A 14,278-nucleotide genomic window follows, 5' to 3' on the forward strand; every position below is an offset into this window, starting at 1 on the left:
ATTTTCACAAAAGTTAACACGCACATTAGGCAATATTATTTTGATAGTCGTTTTTTTTTCCCTACTGATAAAAGCTGCACGTCGCAGTGGGATGCGATGCGCAGAAGTGCCCTGCAGCAATAAAACTCCCCATGCACTTTTGTTTTCCTTTCTCTCCTAACGATTCCCATTGCCCCTCTCCTCACCACAGCTGTTGCTAAGGGGGGGGGGGGTGGAAGTTCCCAGGATGCACTCTGCCAAGAAATGTGATCAATGGATTAATGAAAAATCCCACACGGCAGCCCTCTCCCGGCCAGGACCAAGCGAGCGGGGCGGGAGCCGGGGTCGCCGAGGGGGTCGGAAGAGTGGGTGGCCGGGGAAGCACTTACGAACTGGAAGCAGCTGCGCACGCTGGGCTCGATGTTGCTGCCGCCGAAGGAGGCCACCTCTCCCAGCTGCCGCGGGATCTGGATGGAGTCGTGCAGGAGGAGCCCCAGCCTGCGCTGGTCGCAGAAGCCTGTGGGGCTGGCCACCTGCTTGAAGAGATCTGGAGAAACAAATCAGGGAGGACTTGCCTCTCTCTTCCTGTAGCAAGGTAAAAGCCCCCTCCAAACTGTGCTAGACTGTACAGGGGGTCTGCATCAAGTTTCATCTGCACGCCTGGACACATCAGCTGCTTTCTATTTGTCTTACGTCAGAGGCTATACACACACACACACCTAAAGATTTAAGGCTTGCTTAATGTACGAATTATGTACGTCTTCCACTCTGTACTTTCATAAGCCTGAATAAAAATGAAATCATGAAACAAAAATGGCACTTTGCCGGAAGGAAAATGGACAAACAAGACGTATAGTCAATTCCTGAAATAAGAGTTGGAACTGGCATACTTTTGAGGTTAGATCTGAATTCCGTCAGTACATATTAATAATTATACACTATTTCTTGGCCCTTATAACTGGCAGGTTCAAGATGGTATTTACTAATCCTTGAATATGGATCTTCTCCAGTTCTGTCAAAAAAATTCAAAACCCAGCACTCAAGCAAGAATTTGTTTTTTACAAAAAGAAACTTAAAGCGATAGCAACATTCAAGTATTTTACAATACCTGTTTTTTAGGGAAATTCACTGTTAACCACATTGCATAATTTTCAACTCCTTCTCCAGTTTAATTAAAGTAATATTTCCTTTTGCTACACGTGAACCATGATATAAAAAAGTAAGAAAATAAAAATTAAGTCGAAAGCCAACTGGTTCATCTTCCTCCGATTACATACATTTATATTTGAACAATATAAATGTGAAACCAGGTTTTTCACAAAATCCCTGAATACTTCAGTAAATCTGTGAAATCCCTAAGTTAGATATTTAAGGATCTTATCTTCTTACTGTAACATATATTCGGACACATAACACATTATTATGCAACTGTCAAACTCTCTGAAATGGAAGGAGTTAAGGACAAGATGCTCCTAACTGTGTCTAGTTGTTTATGAAGAACCTCCAGAGCCCAATGACAACTATTCCCTCAACAGAACAAGAAGTGTATGAACGTAACATGCCATGCATTCTTAATGAAGGATCAGGGCATCTCAGCAGTTATTGATTTTCTTTGCAAAACAACTTCTCATTCCTCCTGGAGAGGTGTGCCCATGTGACAGGCTTCAAAAATTCTGTGCACAACCATTCATCACTGTGTGCACCACTGGTTCAAGCTGTATATCAGATGTCTGACACTGCTGACCCTGCGGACTGCCAGCTGAACCCTAAGGCAACCAGAGTACTTGTTGTACATTCCATCAGATAACAACACAAAACAGAGCATGCCTCTAGCATTGCGATGAAAAGGACCCACCCCTATGTGAATCTAAATTGAATTCGATGTTACTTCTTCATCAGAGTAATAAAAAAAAAATCCCTAATATTGCCTGCAGTTCTGAAAAGTGCTGGACCGGCAGACATAGAAAATGAAGGACTCTAAGCAAGTAGATACAGTATATAGAACAGCCTCCATATTAGACTCAGGAGACCAAATGGTAAAATAGGATAAAGCATTCCCAATACCCATCTCCTGCCATCCTTAAAGTCCATCCCACTTCTCCAGTACATGGTTTTATGAATCATGCTGATTGAAGAGCTAAATCCTTCATCCTTGGAATGAGCCATGGTGACTCTCCTGAGGTGAAAGGGCAAAAGTTCTACTGATTTATTGCAGTCTGTTGCCTACACTGTCACCATAATTTTGTTAATAATGACCTATATCATCTGGCTGTTAGATCTCATTTGGGCCTCAACAGCCTTGGGAATATTGCGAGGAAAGACACAGTACACTTGATGAATGCAGAAAAAAATAATGATATGTATTGTTTGAATCAGATTCAGTGACCGGATTTACCTATCAATAATTCATCTCCAGAGCTGCTTTTTTCATTTCAATAATACTAATAATACAGTATTTCTTCCTGCCCCTTAGTTCCTTACATTTTTCTTGTGCACATTCATTTGCCTCACAGAATCCGAACACCACAGGAAAATGAGGGCATGCAATTCTGATTATGTTTAAAAACAGCACAAAGTCCAGAGCAGATAAACAAGCATTAAAACTGCTTTATGCAACAGAAAAACTGCAAACTTTATATACTGCGGTTTTCCTCAAATATTATAATCATGTTTTTATGATGTGCAATTTAACAGTTTATAATAAGGTCATGTGCTGTTTTATGTTTTTGTACATTATTATGAAGGAACTAATTACACTTAATAGATAACTACTGTATTGTTTCATGTCATGAAAACGCTGAGTGTCTAATATGCTAAGTATTTCTTCTTTCTCACAACATTGCAGCGTCCACAAAAAGACTCTTCTTTAAAGTCTTTATATTTACCAGCCTGACCATAAAATAATACTGAAGCGTATCCTTGCCCAAAACTAATGTTAAAACCTGCAAGGACAGCGGCCAGCCTTAAATACACCAGAAATACATGGAGCAGCACCAATAATATCAAGGCATGATAGGTTTGAGTAACCAATCAACACCCCCTTCGATTAAATAATGCCAAGAAAATCATCTAGTTGGGGGAATAGCACTTGAAGTATCAATAATCTACACTTAACCCATTGAGCCCAGTGTTTCTGCTAGTCGGCTAGTCATATTCATAGCTTATCCTTCACCTTATTAGCTGCACAAGGGAGGTATTGCAAAACGATAATCCCACGTTACTGAAAATTTCACAAATGCCCACAGGCTCGGACAGAACTGGTTTCCCTTATTAAACGAGAATGTTTCTCATAGAAAAAAGTGGCACATAGAGAGTATCTGTTCAAGACAAGGCTCTAGATCTTCTCCAGTTAGTCCACAGGCTAATCTATACATAGAGGCTTAGAGCACTGGTTGTATTCCAGTTCCAATTTAATGGCTGAGTAAAAAAAATGAAAAAAAACCCCAACAAAACAGTCACTTCATTATTGCTTACCACACAAATGCACAAAATCCTGAAAGCGACTTACATCTGTATTTGTCCTCCAAATGTGCTTTGCAAAGTGAAACAATGCCGGTTTTGAAAGAGAGAACACGGATCTTTCCAGTTCTGCCCCTGTGAAAAAAAAAATAAAGCCAAGTTTTACTTAGGCTCATTTCGGTGATGAGACACAAAGGCAAAAACCGAAGACAGGTGACTGGATGCATCATTAAAACAGTAAAAAAAACAACAACGGTGGCGCCTTTTAAAAATCAAGATATCGCACTGGACACCTTTGCTTCAACGTGGCCACTTTTCTACTGCATTGTGCCGTATTGCAAATCAATTTCAAAGCCACTCGGCAATTCAGGAGGCATAATTAATTAATTCCGCCACCTCAGAAGAGTAATTCAACCTTTTAAGATGGAGTGCGAAGAGAACTAAATAAACACAATTGGTCGTTTTACGGTGAAATTGAATCGTGCCAGTTCATCTTAATGGATGACTTACAACACCAGCTGAGGGAAGGTTAAGACATGTTTTCACGAAAGAAACGACTTTACACATTTGCGTGCAACACTGAAGGAGGGGCAGTGACACCGTTCTAAACAAATGCTCATGTAGTTCATGTAGGCAAAGGATATTATCATTTTAAATCATGCATGTTTTCAAAAATGAAAGGATGAACTGTTTATTCCTACCACCATCAACTGCCTAAGAGGTCATTTTAAGGTGCAGGTGTTTAGTTTCAAAATGTACTGGTTATATATTGTAACAGTCTACAGAAGAGACAGATATGTAGATATGCTGATCTGCTAAACTCTTTATAGTTATTCAATAATTTTATTCACCGTTACCTACTGCAAATACACTACACAGTTCATGATATGCACAGTACACAAGACTGGTAAAGATAAAAGTGAACAAAAATGAAATAACTGATCATAATGGGCTGACCACTGAAAACAAATGGAGGAACACATTGCAAACCAAAGGTCTAATATTTTTCACTGAGGACAGATCCTCTAACTTAAATTGTGTTTTTCTGCTCCACAAATTGTTCTCTAAAGATTTCCTTAATAAAACCTAAGATTAAAGTGTAGTCTACCGAGTAGCCTGGAACAATCGAATGCTCCAGACCACCTACTGTACTGTATGGGCTTTAAAAATGCTCCCAGTGCATTCTAAAGACAAATAAACAGGAGTCAGTTCAGCAGTGGACCCATGAGATCTGACAGATTAGAGATCAGATAGAACAACAAGAGGTCATAGGAGGCTACTAGTGAAAGGGGTTTTATTTTTAAGCATGTGGATCTGAGTGGCTTCAAGCAAATCTGCATTAAGAAAGTCATTCTGCTCAAGCACTGCCATTATTCACACAGAATGGAGCTGTTGAAAGTCATTGAGGCTGCTGGGCATGACAGCACTTCCTGCAAAGCAACCAGAGACATGCCTTTTGAAGATATAGTACTTCTTTCCACTTCTTCTACCATTACGTTCATGGGAGACACATAAAATGGATGCAAACTATGGAGCCCACCAGCACTATTATTTCCCTGATGAAATAGAAACTAAATACATTATAAAATAGGAAGCTTTATAAATTTGATTATGTGTTTAAGCTGTAATATTACTAGAATTGCACAGAGAAAAGTTTAGAAAACACAAAGGTTACACTTAACTGTTATTAGTACACCTGTACCTGTTTTTATATACTGTATGTAATTTGCTCCCAGGAACTCTTTCATATAGCAAAAATCCATAAAAAGAAAAACCTATTTCCATTATCTCTTAGGGGGCAAAATCACAATCCATTCTGGACCCCAGAAATGTCACCACTACGTTTACTTTTATTTCACCAAAAATGACAAAATAAACACAATAATAACTAGTATTCATATGACGGCTTCTGTTTTCAGTAATTAAAAAACACTGCTTACCTAGTTTGACATCATTAATAATACCTAAGCAACAGCAACCACTTGTATCATTTGCTTTTTGTGGAATTACACACACTCACAATTGTAATTTTCTTAACATTTTTGGGTTCCATGATAAAGTCTAAAATACAAATATTCTTATGAAATGTTAATAGCGCACAAAGCAAGACGCGGTGAACTGTATCACACACCTCTCCCTCCACTCCGTAGGCTATGTGCTAGCTGTCACCCATACCAATCAGTAGAATGTGCTGCAGGTACTCAGTACGAAACGACTTGTTTAACGCCTTCCTCTTCACTTTCATTTGGTGGAGGTTTGCAAATTTTTCTTTGTATCACTTCTTCATAGTTTCATAGTTGGCTTTCGTTATTCGAAAACGCGGGTGACAATTCACATGCTTTTCGAGTATCACATTTTTATAAATAGGACATTCTTTAAAAGAGGTCTGGGTGAATTTATGTAAATCCTCCACTGGCAGGCATTACACAGATGGTACACCTCCTGTAGAGTGCTATGAGACACTGGCACTTTTGACCAGTGCTCAAGGCAGAATTGCTTTGGGTTATTCAAATTCTTCGATTTCGGTTTGTGAACTGCCTTCCTCAATTCGAACTACAAATGTTCAATTGGATTGAGGTCTGGAGATTGTGATGGGACAGTTTATAACATTTATTTTATGGGCAGTTAACTATTTCTTTGTATGCTTTGATGGAATGAAAATATTAAGCCATGCTTGAGCTTCTTGCTAGAGGAAACAACAACCGAAAACTTAAAGGCCAAATAACTGGAAGATTCCCTAAGCAAGAGGCAAGGGGGCATCCACCAGGGAAAACCTTCCTGATGTATACTAATACAATGAAAGGGAGGGGACTTAAGGATCATTTTCTTCCTGCTTTGAGATCAAACATCCCATTTTCTTGTGCTGCACACCCTAGGCATAAGCCTGACTTCTGCCTCCTGTTGTTACAGCAGGAGAACGGTCAACGTACGTGTCATAGACATTGAGCAGCCAGTTCAGACACATGTCCACGCAGACGGGCACATTGACCAGGGTGTTGTGCTCCTGCTCCAGGCGGTCATAGATGGTGGTCAGACAGTTGATGATCTGCATGATGTCCATGAGCTGCTCGTTCTGCTTCAGGTTGTGCTGTTCGAAGGCTTCGCATGCTGCCGACAGCCCCAGGAGATCCACTGCAGGGAAAAACTGCATTTCAGAGAAACGGCGAGCTGCTGAATTAGTAATGCACATCTGTTTAATTATAAAACGAAGCACCTTTGCCTTCCAACCTTGCGACAGAACTCTTAACGGACTCTGCTGTTTCCTTCTGAAGTACCGAGCAAATTCCTCATTAAAACAATCTTATAGTCTGCCACTAAAGAAAATGTTATTTTACATCATTAACATTTATACCAAGATGTTATATGGAGTATTCCTGCAAGCTGTTAAACTACACATTACTAGAAATGACAAGAGTCATTCTGGTAGGGAGAAATATGGATGTATGTCACCCAAATGCGCAGAATAACAGGCAAGCAATTTGCTTTATAAACAAAATCTTCATCCATATGCAAGTTTTACTGCCAAGTGACATTTATAGAAAAATAAACTCCACTGCAGAACATCACAGTCCCACACAACATGGCAGCAAAAATTACACTATCTTCTAATATCCCTTCAGCAAATCTCCAGGTTTGTTTTATCATTGAAGCATGTAAGCAAAAACAAGTGGTGCAGGGAGAAATCAAAGAAAACCTCTCATTTTTTTACCCAACACAGGAAAATTAGCTTTTTTGTGTGTCACCAGAAAATTGAAAAGCACATCCTTATTTTTGCGATGTGTGCACCTCTGGAGGCCGAATTATCTGCAGCATGTAAATCAACTTAAGCACCTGACACTGCGCTGATGTGTCTTATCAAAAGCAATACTTCTCCTGGTATTTACACAGTCATTTACAAAAACGCTTACCTCTGCCTTATAAACAGCCCTCCCCACACTTTTGAAATTTCCCCCCCCTTTATTTTTTGCAGATTCCAGTGCATTAATTTGCTGACAAATAAAAATGTAACCATGCTGAGATTGGTGTCTTGTCCGACATCAGCAAATCAACAGCTCATTTGTTACTACACTTCCCACAGGGACAGCTCATAGATGGTTCTCCTAATACCAATTTATTAGCATAATTGGTAATGCAGTGGTGCTTCGAGAACACCTCTGTTCCTGGGGCAGTGGGGGCTGAGAGCTCGTTTTCCCAGATAGCAGTGATCAATAGTAATTAAGCAGGTTCCTGAAGCGTTAGGTGCTAGTTAAGTTCTACATGCAGCTTCGTAATGAAACTCCGTCACTCAGTTTCTGAGAAGGCATCCAGGCTAAGTGGATAACCTTAGCACTTGAATTATATAATCGAGAATCAGCACATTTCTCCATTAAGAGTGAGAGATGCCACAAAGCAGGCACAGGTGAAGTGTGCGAGGTATTATAAAAAGTCATGAAGTGCCCTTCTGTTCCAATAATCTTTCAAGCTAATTTTCTCTCAGGTTGGTCATACAGACAGTTCAAAGCAGTGTTTTTGTTTTCCTTCTGATGATATATTTTTAATTGTGAACCCTGTACACCATAGATTTAGAACAAAAAAGCACGTGTGATTGGCTGTGTCCACACACAGAAAACTCTTTTCTCCGCACAGCAGAACACTCTTCCCGAAAAGCATTTCGTCAAGGAATCTGCATTCTCAATCGGCCTTCCCTGCAGGAGCACTGTTCCACAGCCTGAAGACAATGCCACGCACCCAGGGGGAGCTGGGGAAAATTAGCAGCCTGTGCTCATGGAGGGTAGGTTCCAGTTAACAGAACTCTGTTGATCATTTTGCATTTAAAATGCTGTCGTTCAGCAGGGAGGCCGGCAGTTTAAGGGAAGGCGGTGTGAGCAGATAATGAAGTGATTCTGGGCTCAGAGAGAAAGAGAGGGGGTATACTCACAGCAAAGGGCCTTCTGCAGTCTCCTCAGCTTCATGGCTGTTCTGTATGCAGAGAATCTGACGTTATTCAGGTCAGCTGCAATGGAAGGAGAAAGCCGTCTTTATCCACCGCTTTTCAGCGAGCTCTCCTCCCCTGCTGTACACAGCCCTTGCAGCAGAAGTCGGGGAAAAAATCCTTCCCACCTGCCAGTGCAGTTCCCAGCCACGATACTGTACATTGCATCCGTGCTCAGACGTATTTCACTGGTTGTCTCTTAAAATACGAGAAACAGAACATGCAGCCGCTTCTAATACAACAATACCCACACATGGCCTAATTTCTTTTCTAAAAAGAAGACACACTGCATCACCAGGCCCTCCTAAAATTTCCTATAATTCCAAATGCCCAAGACATGAGGGAAATAAAATATTTTTTAGCAAGATTTGCAAGTATCTGAAGGCATTACTAAGATACACCAACTTGTGCAAACTGGAACAGCTGGCTTGCCAATGGTGGCCTGTGATGTGTGCGTTGACTTGCAATGAGCAGATCTGTACATGAAACTCTCACAAGTTACTGTCAGACTCACGGAGCAGCAGTTGAGGTTTAAAGAGACATTCTTCTTTGAAACAGACGCAAATTGCTGATATCAAGTTGTGTCTCATGCTGTGACAATAATTACTGTGGGCTTTTCAAGTAGTGGATGCCCCTGTTTTGGCATTTTAAAATCCACTCTGTAAACACAGAATGGAACTTTATCTAACCAATTTTCACCTGCAAATTTAGAGACAGGACAGTAATAAATTCTGTGGTAGCTCTTGGAAATAGTTTTCAAAAAAGCAAAATTCCAATATTCCCAAACTCCTAACTCATTATTCTTAAAAACTACTTTTTGCTGGATTGCCATGGAGTTGGTTACTTAGAATTTTTAGGATAGGTCATGATAACAGAAGGCCGCGGCCTTCAATGATCTTTCAAGGCCCTCTTACACCTCTGTAGTTGTCATAAATAAGGCTTTTGTTTCCACAGCTGCCTGTGATAAGCAAGTTATATGCAGTATATCTAAGCCCAGAGTAAAAAACACCACCTGCAGAAAGAATCACAAAGAATCAGTGGGAACTATTACTCAGTTTCACTCTCCAAAAGCATACCTTGGTAAATACATACAAAACTGAAATAAAACATAACAGCTATGCCAAGTGGAGTCCAAAGCAGAAGGATGTGAACCACAGCTGTTGTGTGAAGTAACACACTTCTTCATGAAGGTCTGTTGAAATGCACACAAAGACCAGGAACCCATGGAAAACGAAAACAAGTTTGCCATCTGGCCCTTGAGGCTCATCATGATGAGTGGCGAAATAAAGTGAAGACTGCCTGGACGTAGTGGCAGAGGTGTAGCAGAGCTCAGAAAGCTGTGTCTGTGCCGTGGGCTTGCTGTACACCACACACTGGAAGAGAATGCTTGGGCTTGACAGGAGAGGATTACTGCTGTGGTTTATAATTATACACGCTGGGTCAGGTGTGCTGCATAATTTATGGTGCGACTGATTCTTTGTCAGGTCAAAGCGATTTTTTCTGTCTCCCCCACTCCCCCCAACCCCCTCTCCCTATCTAAGAATGATACGAAGCAAAATCTTCCTGCTGGCATCAGCTTTGTACTATTACAGGAAAAAAAGAAGCATCTTTTTATTAGGACCACAAACATAAATGGTATACCTGAGTAAGGCTAAAATGTTTGCTGCCTTCTCAGTAGAAACAATCTTCCTCATGGAAGGGGCTTTTACTTTCCCCCATAACTAAAGGTTATTTTTCACTCCATCCCCAAGCTACACACACGTCATTTTAATCAAGCTCAACACCAGGGCTGGGTCGCCCTGATTTCTGGACACTGCAGAGCTGAGAAGAATCCTGGACTCGTGTAGTTCTGCTTTTGCAGCCACCCAGCTTCATCACAATCTTATTTACTCTTCTGCGCATTTTAAAAATCCAAGGTTAAAGGAACAAACTTAAGAAAAGTCAAGCTACTGTCCAAAATGCACTTAATTGTATTTTATGACTGGAAATGACTTTACGCGCTGCCATGATAAACATAAACATTCACCTTTTCGGCCATTATCAGGAAGCTGCACACTCCTGCTCCGGGTGGTGCCAACGTGAAACTTACCCCAGAAGACAAGCCTGGACAGCAACCCAGTCCCGCTGAAGGGCATGCCCACAGGAACAGTTTTAGAGGTGCCGATTGATTGCCTTTGGGAATGCTGGAGCAAATAGGAGCTCCAGGAGAAAACAAGCTTACATGCCACAGAGCGACCCCAGTTCAGGAACTGACCCCAGGGCCCAAACATGGCGAGTGAGCAGTGCTAATCAAAGCCGCTAAAAGCAATTTTCAAAAATTAAATGTATCAGTTTATTATTTTACACGCTGGGTCAGGTGTGCTGGATAATTTCACTTGTTCCTCTTACCAACCCCCTCTCGCCATCTGGGAATGATACGAAGCAAACCTTGTGACTCCAGTATTTTGTATTAAATAATCTCACAATAGTCTTGACTAAAGCAGGTCTACACAGGTTCACCTGCTCTTATACAACGGCTTAGGAAAAAACTCCAAACCTGACTGAGGCAAAACATAGCGCAGAATGCAGAGATTTGGTCTGACATTCAGCGTTAACAAATTCTAAAAGAAAACCCTACCTTCTTCATAATATGTTGACATTCTTGCTCTGAGACCGCAAGGAGTGCTGTTATGATGAGTAAGAATTACCTACTGTTTTACAGAAATACAAATCTGGGAAGTGGACTGTCCCTGAAGTTTAAAAACTGGAAAGCCATAGAATAACTAACACATCTTTATGACTTCTGGCATTACAGAAGACAAACTTGTTGCTGTCTAAAACAGTATAAGAAACTGGGTGCACTGGGTTTTTTATGCCATTGAATGTGTGAAGGTGATCTTTTAAATAATGATGTTTTAACAAAACTGCTTCCATATTTTCATCAGGCATTATTGTAATAGATCATACCATGCTCTAAATGATGTTATTTAGTAGACATTTCGGGAATTCTTAACTCGTACTTCTGCTCTTCTCTATATCTGGCTGCCTTCAACCCAGCATACATGTGTTCTCGTCCCCCCTCACTCCACCCCAACTTCACAACGCAGCTGCCTCCCTGGTTCATTCCTCTTAAGTGAGGGGTATTGTGGCAGTGTTGATCTCTAGCCAGGGCTGTCATTTTCACAGTCAGGCAAGTTAATGCCTAACATTCAAGTATTAAGTATGCTGTATTAAATGAATATACATTTGGACACACCATCCTTTGGGCCCTATTATTACATTGTAAACAAGCAGGCTTGTGAATACATCTTTTTCAATCCAATAGAAATACTGCACGCGGCTTTGAAACATTTTGCTGACAAATACTGCCTGTTAACTCTGCACACAGATCACGCTGGAACATTTCTGCGGTGAAATGTCTGCAGCACAACTTTATTCACTCCTACATTGCAGTACGTTAGTCAGTACAGTTACTAGTGAGCAGGAAGGGCTGCTTCACATCACAATTCTCACAAACTCTTGCTCTTGCCAGTGCAACAACATGGCGACCATTTCACAGAGATTATGACTTTGTGCTTAAACTGGAATCTAAAATTTTGTGTTACTGTCAATGAAATTGTTTTTCTTACCAAGATGTATTAACCGGTCTGAGAAAATGCAGTAATAAAAGGCTGTAAAAGCCGAAGCTGTAAGACATTCCTTCACCATTCCCGACAGAGTGCGGGGTGAAGCCGAAGGCAGGGCAGGTGCAGAAGCTGCAGGTGTGATTGCGCCAAGAGACTTTTCTTTCAGGCTGTAATCAATGAGTTTGAAAAACAACACGACACCCACAGCGGGGGAAGTGAAAACCACAGAGGCAAAAGAGTGAATGCTTAAACACTAACCTCTAAAATATGTGAACACCACACATTAGGCCCGAGTGTCAAATATTACAATGTATCCAAGCATCAGATACTAAAAATAAGCATGGAACATCGCACATGAGGATCAAACATTAAATAGAAGCTCAACACAAACAAGAAATGTCATGATTTCATCACATTGGGCGTGTCTCTTCAGTTTTCTCATTTCTATTTCCATTTCATACAGTGGGAGGTCAGCACATTTTAAAAAAAAAAACAAATGTCACCCATTTTACAGAAAGCTGAATCAGGTTTCTATATACAGAACACCTACTGACAATCTTTTGGTTCAAAAGCTAAGCTTCCTATTAGCTGAACAAGACTTCACTGTTGCAAAAATGTGAGGCCAGATATAATGACCGACACTTCGCATAACTGCGCACATTAAATACTAAATCAGACAGGCCTTGTTTATTAAATAGGAACATACAAGACCAAACTGTAAACTGATGCATCAAAGTCTAAAAGGTTGATCCCACCATGGTACACTAAGGAGTACCAAGAATTTCCATTTTAGGTACTCCTTTAACTACCTGTGCCTGCGCTGTGTACCGGAGGATCTCAAGATTGCACATTTTAATAATGCCGGCATTTTTATAATCAGAGTTTCTATTTACAGATGTATTTTAACACTACATTTAGTGTGTGGACAATTTTAGAATTTAATGCTTGCAGATGTATTTAATTTTTCATACTTTCACTTTCCTCGCATGAAGCTATGAATTACAAGGCTTCGCCATGATTACTTTTTTGAAGAGCATGCTAACTGTTCTGTTGGAAGGTCTATTGTTATGTTTCCCTGTAGAACCTCAATATATCATGCTTATATTGAAAAGACCTTGAAAAAGGAATTTAATGGGAACATTTATCAAGGCTTAAATTAACATAACGATACTCTTCAGAAATGTCTTCCAGATACAATAACTTGTTACTGTACAGCATGTATCTGATGCACAATTAACTATCTCACAGTAAATACATTTCCGAAACTGTGTCTTATTAAAATAACCAGGTGGTATCACTGCAGAATAGCTGGGAGATTTACATTAGGCTAAAATTTTAGCATTTTATCTTTCACTGGATCAGATCAGAATGCAATGTTGTTATTGTGGTTCAGTAAAGCTGAAAAGCATTGCTGTGACTTTTACTGCAATATTGTGAGCTAATCAATGTTTATAAATCTGGTTTAATATTGACTCATGTACATCTCAAAATGACAGCAATGTTAATTAATAATTAAACAAATGCAACCCGTTTCTGAAAGATCCTTTTGCATGGTGGTGCTTTTGTAAACTAGTTGAAGTATCTTTTTGGGAAACCTCAGGATATCACTAAAGCAAATCAACCACATCAAAATAAGTCATCGTTCTGCAGTCTGGTCTAATAACTGATAACAGTGAAAGGAGTCACCAAATATAAAGGGACAAGGCTCTTAATAGTTGTGCACTGAGGAAATGGCAGCACTGGCTGAAGACCTGCACTGTCACAACCCCCTTCACTTACAGGTAATGAGCCAGGGAGCTGCTACAATGGTGAATCCGTAGCCTCCTTCAACATTGCAACAAGAAGTCACTAAGAATGTTACAAAGCAACACACCAGAAAACAATTAGGTCCTGTTTAGAGACCCAAAGCACATGACAGTATATTTCATTGATTTTTAGTAAATGTTGTTATTGACTAATTCTTCTTAACATTTCAGGAGCTATCTATTGAGGGTTATGCTTCAGTAAAACAATGCACTTGAACTATTTACCTGAATTGCATTCAAAGATGGCTCTCTCTACACGTGGATAAAAGGTGGCTATCAGATCTGATAGTATTTAAAGATTTTATTTGGTTATTAGACAAAATGTATACATTTCACTATATGTGTTAGTGAGCTCTTCAGCATTATCATTTCCAGGGAAAAGCAGGGATTGTTTCTACTATTGAAGAAGAGCTAGCAGGTAAAATAGACCAATTGCAGCTGTTGTCAACCATTGTTTA

The 14,278-nt window shown here is 40.2% G+C and overlaps 1 protein-coding gene across 8 annotated transcripts in view; it reads right to left on the reverse strand.

The window, feature by feature from the left end:
- The window catches only part of dmd (dystrophin), a 721,300-nt gene that overhangs the window by 46,254 nt on the left and 660,768 nt on the right, over positions 1-14,278 (reverse strand). For all 8 annotated transcript variants that reach the window (XM_088914984.1, XM_088914986.1, XM_088914981.1 and 5 more), the window contains 4 exons: positions 8,357-8,431; positions 6,369-6,570; positions 3,488-3,573; positions 369-526 (listed from right to left, as the gene is read on the reverse strand). In XM_088914984.1, the coding sequence (XP_088771110.1) occupies positions 369-526; positions 3,488-3,573; positions 6,369-6,570; positions 8,357-8,431 (521 nt within the window). The remainder of the gene's footprint in view (positions 1-368; positions 527-3,487; positions 3,574-6,368; positions 6,571-8,356; positions 8,432-14,278) is intronic.

The sequence above is a fragment of the Atractosteus spatula genome, chromosome 4 (genome assembly GCF_055471065.1).
Source record: "Atractosteus spatula isolate fAtrSpa1 chromosome 4, fAtrSpa1.hap1, whole genome shotgun sequence".
NCBI lineage: Eukaryota > Metazoa > Chordata > Actinopteri > Semionotiformes > Lepisosteidae > Atractosteus > Atractosteus spatula.